Below are 11,755 nucleotides of genomic sequence, written 5' to 3'. Positions count from 1 at the left end.
GAGAGAAAGAGAAGCTGACCGAAGATCCTTGGTTTCCAGTAAGAGTTCTTCTGGTTCATCTCTGCTTCAGTGCCTCATCTGTAATATGGGGTGAAAAGAGTCATGAGGATTAAATGTAAAGCACTTAGAACAATGTAAACACTTAGAACATATGTCGAGCACTTAGAACAATGCCTGACACATTGCTATTATTGTTAGTATTTGTTGTTATTATTGTTAATAACAATATATATTGTTATTATTATTATAGCTGTACACTGTTGAAGACTGCAGGAATTTTTTGCTTCTATACTCACGTATTATTAATTGATTTCAGCCATTTAAAAAAGAATACTAAGACTTCCCTGGTGGTCCAGTGGTCAAGAATACGCCTGCCAATCACCTGGGATGATTCCACATGACTTAGAGCTACTAAGTCTAAAGCGCGACTACTGAGCCTGCGCTCCAGAGCCCATGAGCCACCACTAGAAAAGCCACCGCAAAGAGAGGTCTGCATAGGGCAATAGAGAGCAGCCTTCGCTGGCCTTAACTAAAGAAAGCCCGTGCGCACACCGATTACCCAGAGCAGCCAAAAATAAAAATTAATTAATTATTTTAAAACTTAAAAAGAATCCTAATTTCTGCCTTCAATCCCATGGGCTCTGGTTTTATAAGCCATTCCCATTTCCTACCTCTGTGATCTCAGGGACAATCAACCAGCCAGAGCCTTGAATTACGCATTGGTAAAACTGGGGCTCAGTCCTGGATGTTCATTGGAAGGGCTGATGTTGAAGCTGAAACTCCAATACTTTGGCCACCTGATGCAAAGAGCTGACTCATTTGAAAAGACCCTGATGCTGGGAAAGATTGAGGGCAGGAGGAGAAGGGGACGAAAGAGGATGAGACGGTTGGATGGCATCACCGACTCGATGGACATGGGTTTGGGTGGACTCCGGGAGTTGGTGATGGACAGGGTTCATGGGGTCGCAAAGAGTCGGACACGACTGAGCGACTGAACTGAAAACTGGGGCTAAGAATCGCTGTTCTGAAAAGACAAAAGGTTGTCAGTATCCTGCAAGGCACTGGGAGAGACTGAACGCCCAGGCGGCCACCGGTCCAAGGGTAGGATGTGGAGGCTGAGTTGAGCCCACGCCCAATGCCGGAGGCTTGGCGGGGCGCGGCACTTCCCCGCCGCGACACCAGGGGGCGATGAGGCGGGCTGCGGCGCCGCTGTACCACGGCAGAGGCGCTCCATCACGCCGGAGTTACCTCCTCCACGTGGGGACGCAGGATGGCGGCGGCGGCGGCGGCGGTGGGTGTGCGTGAGTGCGGGCGGGGCCCGCGGACGGGCTCTCCCGCCGGCTTTCCCGAGGCCGTAGGGAGGCGGGAGTGGGGGCCCTCGGGTAACCGAGGCGCGGGAGTGACGCCCACCGCGCTTGTCCGCACAGGACGAGGCGGCGACGCGCGATGTGCAGCGGCTGCTCGTGCAGTTCCAGGATGAGGGCGGGCAGCTGCTGGGCTCGCCGTTCGACGTGCCCGTGGACATCACCCCGGACAAGCTGCAGCTCGTGTGCAACGCTCTACTGGCCCAGGTGAGCTTCGGGCACGCGGGGGATCGGGAGGCCGAAGGTCTTGGGTACCAGGGCCCCCACCGCTCCCCCGAAGTGCTGACAACCCGGCCTTGCGGTCTACCTTTGGGGAGGGTCGGAAGATGTGATTCGAGTGAGCGATTTACACGCCCACCTTCAGGGCCCACCTGCGGAGAGACCGCGCGTTTTGAACACATTGGGCGCATCATCACAGTGATTCCTTGTCGCAGCCCCGCACTGTCTCCCCGTTGTCATTAACTAACCTCATTTTACATTGTTGCCTACGATCATTCGATTGTGTGTAAGATGCTGCGCCGTAGGTGGTAGATAATGGAGTTGGAACTCAAACGTCAGACTCAAAACTTCTCTCCTAAGCTGCTCAGTCAGCTCAGTCGTGTCCGACTCTTTGGGACCCCATGGACCGCAGCACCCCAGGCCTCCCTGTCCATTACCAACTCCCGGAGTTTACTCAAACTCATGTCCATTGAGTCGGTGATGCCATCCAACCAGCTCATCCTCTGTCGTCTCCTTCTCCTCCCGCCTTCAATCTTTCCCAACATCAGGGTCTTTTCAAATGAGTCAGTTCTTCGCATCAGGTGGCCAGAGTATTGGAGTTTCAGCTTCAACATCAGTCCTTCCAATGAATATTCAGGACTGATTTCCTCTAAGCTGCTGCTGCTGCTGCTGCTAAGTCACTTCAGTCGTGTCCGACTCTGTGCGACCCCATAGACGGCAGCCCACCAGGCTCCCCCGTCCCTGGGATTCTCCAGGCAAGAACACTGGAGTGGGATGCCATTGCCTTCTCCGCTCTAAGCTGCTAGTGTTTATCAAAATGCTGCCCTCTATTGGAGGTGGGCTTCTCTGGTGACAAAGTGGTAAAGAATTGGCTTGCAGTGCAGGAGACACTGGTTCGATCCCTGGGTCTGGAAGACCCCCTGGTGAAGGAGATGGCAACCCACTCCAGTATTCTTGCTTGGGAGAATTCCAAGAGCAGAGGAGCCTGGCGGGCTACAGTCCATGGAGGCCCAAAGAGTCAGACAGGATTTAGCAACTGAACAACATCAAGGTTGGAGGTGGGGGAAGTTGCTTAAAAATGCAGTACCTGGACCCCACCCTACACTTAACTACACCGGACCCAGGGGTGAAGCAGAGAGTCTGCATTTTCAATCAGCTTTTTGGATGCTTCTTACACATTATAGAGCCTGGTGTGGTGGTTTAGAAAATGCCTTAAATGCTGTATACTAATTCTAATCCTGGACTTCTGTCTGAAGAACCTGAATTAGTCATTAGCAGTAGGACATTGGGCTGATCACTTGGTTGCTCTGTTTTTTCAGTATGAGTGCCTATCTGTCAGGGTAGTTGTGAGATGCAGATAAAGGATTCTAAAATGGTTTGTAAATATTCTGGAGTTGATTTTGAAGGACTAAAAAGGTCTTGCTCAATGGGGAATAATGGGGGTGTCCCAAGCAGGGTGGCTGAAAAGAAGGCTTTGCCTGCACACAGCTTGCAGAGGGTGGGGAGGGGAGGGTCCCCCGGTGGAGGCTACCCTGCCCGTCCTTTGATAGGGGTGTTCCCTTTGCTGTTGTCCTCCAGGAGGATCCCCTGCCACTGGCTTTCTATGTGCATGATGCGGAGATCGTCTCCTCGCTGGGGAGGACGCTGGAGTCCCAGGCGGTGGAGACAGAGAAGGTCTTGGACATCATTTACCAGCCACAAGCTATCTTCAGGGTTCGCGCTGTGACCCGCTGCACCAGCTCCTTGGAGGGTCACAGTGAGGCGGTCATTTCCGTGGCCTTCAGCCCCACGGGAAAGTAAGGACAGCAGCAGAGTCATGGAGGGGAGTGTGGATGCAGCTGTTGGCTGGGGTGGGGGGACCCCCAAGTTATGCTCAGTGGGGCCTCTGGCTGCCTTTCCTTGACCCAAGCTCTGGGCTCAGGGTGTAAGTAAGTGACTCGCCCACTGAAATTTTGTCCCCAAAGGCCAAGGATACCTGCCTTGGAGGAGCCCTTCCTGGACTTGCTCTCAGGAGAGCTGAGCTGCAAGCTCACCTCTGCCCCTTCCTTGCTGTGTGACCTGGGCAGGTCACTTAACCTCTCTGAGTCAGTTGTTCCTCTGAGAAACAGAGTTTATTTGCTTCTCACAGTCCTCTGAGAAGCTTTAACTGGTTATGGCTGTGGCCATTCCTTTCTCCCAGATGGCCTGTGTGTTATAGTTCTTCTTTTCAGAAGAGAGAGAAATTTCCACTCCCAGATTCTGTTCCCAGAAGACAGTTGAATAGGCCGCGGGAATGTACGAGTGCAGTGTTTTGGGTGGGGCCCAACCCAGCCCCATGTCCCCAGTGCAGAGGTCAGGCCGCCCCTCTTCTTCCCCAGGTACCTGGCCAGTGGCTCCGGAGACACGACAGTTCGCTTCTGGGATCTCAGCACTGAGACGCCACACTTCACATGCCAGGGTCGGTACGCACGCGGTTACCCGCAGAGCGGTGTTGATACAGAGGCAGGCGGGTGATTCGTTCAGCTCTCTAGTTCCTGGGAGGCCCAGAGCACATTCCAGCCTCTTAACATCCAGTTAGCGGTTGCCGGTTCCTAGGTGGAGACCTTACCCTTGAGCCCCACCAGCCACTTACAAACAAGCAGAGACTGGACCCAAAAGTCAGCGGGAGGATGCGGGCAGGGACTGTCTGGCTGGTAGCAAGGAGAACTGGGCTTAAGTCCGGTCTCTGCCACAGTAGTTCTCAAACTTGAACATGCATCAGAATTACTTAGAGGGCTTGTTAAAATACAGGTTTCTGGGTCCCACCCCCAGAATTTTTGTCTCCTCCAGTCTGGGATGTGGCCTGAGAATTTGCATTTCAAGTTCCCAGGTGGTGCTGATGCTGCTGGCCCGGGAGCCTCACACTAGTGAGGTGACCTTGTGTAGGCCTCGCTTCCTTTCTAAGCTTCAGTTTTCTCATCTGGAAAATGGGGGTGATACTTCTCACTTTGCTCCATACTCTAGAGCTATCGTGAGAATTGTAAGGGCTGACATGTGCAAGAATTTTATATCACGTGGCACGTGAGGAACCATTAGAAAGTGGCGGTGTTATCTGTGCAGCAGCTGCATGGCTCTAGCACTTGGGGAGGGTTTGCCATTTGCCTGGGGAGTCTCATCTCTTCGATCAGTGTTTGAGCATTCATTTATTTGGCAGCTAACTATGTGGCAAATAGCACTTTCTGCAGTGTGCCGGGCATTGCTGAGCGTTTGGGATAAAGACAGGTGTGGCCCCCCTCTCTCCCCTCCCTGTCTTCCCAGGACACAGACACTGGGTCCTGAGCATATCCTGGTCCCCAGATGGCAAGAAGCTGGCTTCAGGCTGTAAGAATGGCCAGGTAGATGATGCTTGGGGTACTTAGGTGGGGACCCTGGAGTCCCTTCCTGGGAGTACCTCAGAATGAGGTTCTGGGGTCTTCAGGGAGGGGTGGCTGGGGCAGTGGGCGGGGGACCCTGGGTGGGGCTAGGGGAAGGTTGGGGAGGGTTATTTGATGAGCTTCTGTCCCGCAGATTCTCCTGTGGGACCCAAGCACAGGGAAGCAAGTGGGCAGGGCGCTCACTGGCCACAGCAAGTGGATCACAGCCCTGAGCTGGGAGCCCCTCCATGCGTAAGTGACACTGACAACTGGGGTGAATGAGAAGCCAGGGGTTCAAAGCTGTACCCCGCCCCTTAAGACTCGCCTAAGAGGAGTCTTAGGGGACAGGGTAGGGGCTCTGACTGGCAGTGACAGCATGGCAGGCGGTGGGGAAGGTCGTCTGCACCCGTGGGTGGGGGGTGGTGGGCGCTCGTCACGGGACTGAGAGCCACCTTGCAGCCACCGGATGGTGGGGTCAGGAAGCCGTCGAGACGCTATCCCCGGCCTTCGAGCTGGGCATCAGGAGACAGCATGGGAAGACAGGCATTGCCCACTCAGAAGTGAGGACCCATCTCTTCCTCCCCAGCAACCCCGAGTGTCGCTACGTGGCCAGCAGCTCCAAGGACGGCAGTGTGCGGGTCTGGGACACGACTGCGGGCCGCTGCGAGCGCATCCTCACCGGGCACACGCAGTCAGTCACCTGTCTCCGGTGGGGAGGGGACGGACTTCTCTACTCGGCCTCCCAGGACCGCACCATCAAAGTCTGGAGGGCTCATGATGTAAGAGCTGGGAGGGGTCCAGAACCAGACTGGGGAAATCGCGGGTCAGGGATGTCGAACCAGTGTTTCCTGAACTTGTTCCGGGAACTGGTCAGGGAAGTGCTTCTGAACAGTGGGTCCTGGGGTCAGTGCTGCGTTACAGCGGAGAGTCCAGGGCCCCTGAGCGTGGTCAGGCTCTGGAATTTCCTGCTGTCGGAAGCCTATTTAGGTTTATCAGGCCTGCTGTATCGCAAACTTACTGGACTAGAGCCCTTTTTTCCTGACATGTCTTTTCTGTGAAACATATTTTCAGAAACATTGATCTGGGCTCATGCCCTCGTTTCACAAATGAGAGACTTGAACCCAGAGGGTTCGAGTTTTGATTCAGATCACGATGAGTGATCTGATGGGTGGTTTGATTCAGATCACAGTGATTTGATTTGATTTGGATCACAGTGAATGAGGGCCCTGCTTCAGAGTCCTGTGGGCCACCCCCCATCTTCTGGGGCTGACCTGGACATTCACGTTCCTGGGGTGCAGAGTGCTCTGTGAGCATCTGACCTGTCTCCGTCCACCCTAGGGCGTGCTGTGCCGGACTCTGCAAGGCCACGGCCACTGGGTGAACACCATGGCCCTCAGCACCGACTACGCCCTCCGCACAGGGGCCTTTGAGCCCGCCGAGGCCTCAGTGAACGCCCAAGACCTCCGAGGGTCCTGTGAGTGAGCGGAAGGAGGCAGGGAGGGCTTCACGTGTGAGGGGCCAGCCTCGGCCGGGTGGGGGGTGCTTGCTGTCCATGTTGAATTTTCTCATCAGCCTTGTTCCTTCTTTCCTTTGGTGCCTGGACACAGTGCAGGAGTTGAAGGAGAGGGCCCTGAGCCGCTACAACCTCGTGCGGGTGAGCGTCCCCAGCACCCCCAACTCCATGTGGGATTTCTCCTCGTCCCCCAAACCCTGCACAGGCTCAGGCCCCTCTCCCTTGTAGCCCCAGTACAGAATGTACCGTTCCCCCAAAGTTCTTCCTTTACAATTCTAAAACCTTAGTGCGCTGTGGATCAGTTTATTTCACTTTGGGTTTTTTTTTTTTTTGCTTATCTATTTATTTGTAATTCTAAGGTACCTCTGTTTATTTATTTTGGCCTCGGAATTCAGGCTGGTAGTTCCCCAGCCAGGGATAGACCTCCTGTCCCCTGCATTGGGAACATGGAGTCCTAATCACTGGACACGAGAAGTCCCTCTCTGTTTAAAATTCCATTTAGTTTCAGTAACACATTCAGATAGTCTAGGGTTCAAAGAACACACAAAAAATAGATGGTGGAGAGCCTTTCATCTCTGTGGCTCCTTCTGGAAGCATCCAGTGCTCCCAGTGTCTCGTGTGTCCTTTCCGAGACTTCACACACACGTGTGTGTGCACACCACACAGTACAGACAGGCACGTACACAAGCCCACATAGCAAACCCGGCCTCCTGTTAAGATACCATGGCGGGGACTTCCCTGGCGGTCCGGTGGTTACGAGCCCATGATTGAGCAGACGGTGCTGTGTCCGCCTCTGAGGTCGGGTCTCCTCCCTGAGACCATGTGCGTGTCCTTGCTGCTGCAGGGCCGGGGCCCAGAGAGGCTGGTGTCTGGCTCAGATGACTTCACCCTGTTCCTGTGGTCCCCGGCAGAGGACAAGAAGCCCCTGGCACGGATGACGGGCCACCAGGCCCTCATCAACCAGGTGGTCTTCTCCCCAGACTCCCGTGTCATCGCCAGCGCCTCCTTCGACAAGTCCATCAAGCTGTGGGACGGCAGGACCGGCAAGTGAGTGGGGGGCGTGGGCCCGGGAGGAGGGGCGCTCCCCCTCCGGAAGGAGCTCGGCTCTGCTGCTTTCTAGCTGTGTGGCTCTGGCAAGCAGTTCGATTTTTTTTTTTTTTTTAATTTTCATTTATTTTGTTTTTATTTTTGGCTCTGCTGGATCTTCGTTTCTGCTCACGGGCTTTCTCTAGTTGCAGTGAGCGGGGGCCACGCTCTAATTGTGGCGTGTGGGCTTCTCATTGCAGTGGCTTCTCTTGTTGGGAAGCAACAAGAGAAGGCTCTAGGTGGGCAGGCGCAGTAGTTGCGGTGCGCGGGGTGGGCTTAGCTGCCCCGAGGCATGTGGGATCTTCCCACACAAGGAAAGATGCAAACCCATCCCCTGCGTTGGCAGGCGGATTCCTAACCACTGGAGCACCAGGGGAGTCCCTGGATTTTCTGAGCCTCTGTTTCCTCTTCCGAGTGTGCAGACCCCTCACCTCTCAGCCTTATCACAAGGATTGAACGAGGCAGTGTGTTCAGCACCCTCACTAAGCGGGTGCTGAGAATGGCTAGTTCATTGTATGCCTAGGGAGAGAAATGGTCTGAAAGCTGGCCAAGGGCCGGGGATGCAGCAGATAATGTAGGTTTGTGGTCTGGTTGTCATCTGGCCCTCCTTACAGTGGAGTCCACAGATCAGACAGTGCGTTACCTGTCTGGGAGCTTGATGGAATTGCAGAACCCTGGGCCCCCCAGCCCAGAGCTTGGGGATCAGAACCCGCCGTTTAAGGTCACCTTTCAGGTCTGAGAAGCAGTGGTGTGACGAGGCACAGGGCCCTCGCAGTTGATAGGAGGAGAGGTCGAGGCGTGGGTTGGGGAAGGAGCAGGGAAACACTCCTGAGGCCAAAGGGGGACTTGTGTGTCCATCTCTGTGTATCTCCACACCAAAGCCCTGTGAAATAGGCTATTTGGTTAATTCATTTACTTGGCTGGGTTGGGTCTTAGTTGCAGCGTGAGGGGTCTTCATTTCGGCATGTGGCCTTCTCTACTTGCAGACGTGGGCTCAGTTGCCCCGTGGCATGTGGGATCTTAATTCCCCACCAGGGATCAAACCTGAGTCGCCTGCATTAGAAGGTGGATTCTCAACCACTGGACCCCAGGGAAGTCCGCAGCTCCTTTTTAAGACAAGGAAACAGTCTCAGGCCCAATGACTTGCACCAGCAGACACAGTCAGTCTGTCCCGACCAGGTCCCAGTGGCCCAGCCCACTGTTCCTTCACGCCACCTGTCAGCAGGCACCTGCTGGGCTGGGCAGAGCGGGGGGTGTCGTGCAGACGGGCCAAGAGACGGGAGCATTGGAGTCCAAGGCTTGCGAAGTTGAGCAAGCGTGGAGGCCCGGCAAGAAGCATCCTAGAAGCAGTTTTACAAAATCGCAATGACCAGCAGAGGTTAAATTGGTCCGGGGTGGGGGCCAGGCAGGGAGATTTTATATGGGTTCCCAGGTAATCCTGACATGCAGCCACAGTTGAGAACGACTGCCGGGGGCCTCGAGCACCCTTCAGACGTGTCCCAAGATCTCACATCCATCCTCATTGCTCTCCCCGGCCTAGGTACCTGGCCTCCTTGCGCGGCCACGTGGCTGCCGTGTACCAGATCGCGTGGTCGGCCGACAGCCGGCTCCTGGTCAGCGGCAGCAGCGACAGCACGCTCAAAGTGTGGGACGTGAAGGCCCAGAAGCTGTCCACGGACCTGCCGGGCCATGCGGACGAGGTGCGGCCAACCCTCGTGGGCTGAGCAGGGACTGAAGCCTGCCCCTGACCCCAACCCTGCTCACTGCACCACTGTCCCCCTCCCGTTTAGGTATACGCTGTCGACTGGAGTCCCGATGGCCAGAGAGTGGCCAGTGGTGGGAAGGACAAGTGCCTCCGGATGTGAGTTTCGGGGTGTGGGGGGTGCAGTGGCGGCCGGTGTGCTTGGCTCTCCTGCCCTTGCCCTCGTGGTCATTCCCCGTGGTGGAGAGCTCCACGGGCTCTCCACCTGCCCAGGCTCGCCCCCATCGTGGGCTCCTGGGACTGTGCAGTGCCTTTCTTTCCTGAGCTGGGGTCCCCATCCCATTCCCTGCCTTTGTTCACAGATGGAGGAGATGAGAAGCCCCCCAGGTCTCTGGGATCCCCATCTGGACTCAGCTTCTGCCCGCTGCCTGCTCTGATGGGAGGCCTCAGGCTGCGTGATGGCCTTGAGAATGAGCGTGACCTGCTGTCCTCGGTCAGACCCCACGGGGGTCCCTCCGCAGAACAGGTCAAAGGTCGCAGGAGGTCATCACTGACCCCAGTCATCGGCCATCACTCGGTACCTCGCTAGCACGAGCATGGGCAGCAGAAGGCTGGGCGATGACCAGCTGCTGCCTTTTCTAAATGCTGTCTCTCTTCAGGGTCAGGCCCCGGATTCTGTGACCAAATAAATAACTTATATTTTGTGTGTTTGGGTTACGATTCCTGTCTTCGATGCCCAGGGGTCTATGCTGGGTCAGTTTGTGTAGCCCCTCCCTCTGGGCTACTCCAGTACCATGCTGAGCAGGAAGCGGTCTTTCCTTTCTTGCCACCGTGCCTACGAGGGAGAGGCTGGGGTGACGCGCTGAGGCCTGTCTCGTAGTAGCTAGAGGAGGCTCTTAAGGCTGTGTTGTCCCTTCTGGCAGCACGAGCCATGTGTAGCTGTTTGCATGAACTAGAATTCAGCCCAGTTAGAAATGCAGTTGTCACACTAGCTCGAGGCTACTTCCTGGTCTGGACAGCACAGAGAGAGGACGCTGAGACCATCACGGGGACTTGTGCCAGCCCGCTGCTCTGGGGTGCTTTCCCTGACCTCATTCAGTGTCACTGGGCTCTCTGGGTTCAGAGAGGCGGTCCCTGAGGGCTCCCCCTAATGGGCTGTGTGGTGGTGCAGGCTCAGGCAGAAGTGGGGATGGTGTGATGGGGAGGGTGGCTCTCTGCCCCCCAAAGACTCACAGGGTGAAGGGAACCCCCACCAGGACGTGCTGAGACCTTGGACCGAGGTCTTGCCCCCACTCTTCTTCCAGGACCAGGTGCCTCTACCCGGGTTGAATTCCAGCCATCCTTGTACAGAGCACTCGGGGCCACAGCCTTTTTTGACTTCTTGGTCCTCCTCACCCTCCCCACCCACATCTGTGCTTTTATGATTTTGCACCTTGCCTGGCTCTGGTTCTCGGCTTCCACCTGCCTGGTCTCTGCAGTGGGACTACGTGTGGGCTGAAGGGAGGCGACAGGCTCTGAGGCCCCACTCTGTGCCACGCTCTCTGCTGCTGGGCTCTCACTTGAGCCTCACAGTGACCCTGCAGCCGTGCCTGGAAGGACTGTGCCACGTCCCCAGGGCGGGGTACAGATGTGAAGAATCAAAGAGCCAAATAGGTTTCTAGCCTTCCTTAGTATTCTTTGGACACGTGATGAATGTAATTCACACAGGAGAGGATGGGGATTCTGTCGTCAACAGCTTGGGAAATGCTGGCTAAAGCCAAGTAAAGCAGGTTTCTGTGCTGTCGCCACCACCCCCCCAACCTTATTTTTTTGGCCACGGCACACAGCAGGGATTGAACCCTCACGCCTTGCATTGTAAGCGCAGCGTCTTAACCACTGGACCGCCAGGAAGTCCCACATCCCCGTATTTTTGATGAGGAAATTCAGCCCCAGAAGCGTAAGTGGTTTGTCTGAGCCATCACATCCAGGAAGAGCCAAGGTGAGACAGAAGGGATTAAACCCTCCCCTCAGAGCTTGGGCACTTTGCCCCATGTCCCCCCAGGCTCAGGTCGGGCTGACTGCAGGCTGTCACTGCCTGTGTCCAGCATCACTGTTTTTCCTGGCGAGCGCTGTAGTCTTTGGGGACCGTCTCTTTCTCTCACGGGGAAAGGGCGATGGCATCTCATGACCCCGTGTCCCCCTGACCCACCTGGACTCTTGGTCCTGGCAGAAGCCAGAAGGGTGAGGGTCCGCGGCCCAGCTGAGGCCGTCAGTGGCACAAAGCAGAATCTCAGGGTGCTGGGTGACCTGCAGGTTTTAATGAGGGACCTGGACCAGCCCAGATCTGGGGAAGGAAGCCTAGCAGCTACGGGCAGTGGAGGCTGATCTGGCCTGGCCTGCAGAGGCTCCGGGTGAGTGGAGCTCCCCTCTAACCTTGGCCCCAGGCCCGGAACCAGCAGGGTGCTCAGTGGTTCCCTGGCTCGGGGCTGGTGGTATATCTCGTGGTTCTGACTGCTGAGGA

The 11,755-nt window shown here is 55.9% G+C and overlaps 1 protein-coding gene across 2 annotated transcripts; it reads left to right on the top strand.

Annotated features, from left to right (window-relative positions):
• Nucleotides 1-1,249: 1,249 nt before the first annotated feature.
• Nucleotides 1,250-9,961, top strand: NLE1 (notchless homolog 1). 2 transcript variants are annotated; one of them, XM_070390465.1, is made up of 13 exons: nt 1,250-1,291; nt 1,428-1,571; nt 3,162-3,379; nt 3,941-4,020; nt 4,860-4,936; nt 5,109-5,206; nt 5,541-5,733; nt 6,293-6,428; nt 6,562-6,608; nt 7,312-7,514; nt 9,094-9,253; nt 9,344-9,414; nt 9,618-9,961. In XM_070390465.1, exons 1-13 carry the CDS (start codon nt 1,271-1,273, stop codon nt 9,628-9,630), a joined length of 1,461 nt encoding a protein of 486 aa, XP_070246566.1. In that variant the 5' UTR covers nt 1,250-1,270; the 3' UTR covers nt 9,631-9,961. The 2 variants fall into 2 exon arrangements, with proteins under 2 accessions (XP_070246566.1, XP_070246565.1); XM_070390464.1 differs by having other exon boundaries at nt 1,250-1,297.
• Nucleotides 9,962-11,755: the final 1,794 nt, after the last annotated feature.

This window comes from Bos mutus, chromosome 19, assembly GCF_027580195.1.
Source record: "Bos mutus isolate GX-2022 chromosome 19, NWIPB_WYAK_1.1, whole genome shotgun sequence".
In the NCBI taxonomy this organism is placed as follows: Eukaryota; Metazoa; Chordata; class Mammalia; order Artiodactyla; family Bovidae; genus Bos; species Bos mutus.
Note: the sequence above shows the minus strand (reverse complement) of the source record. Positions and strands in the feature narration are given on the sequence as shown.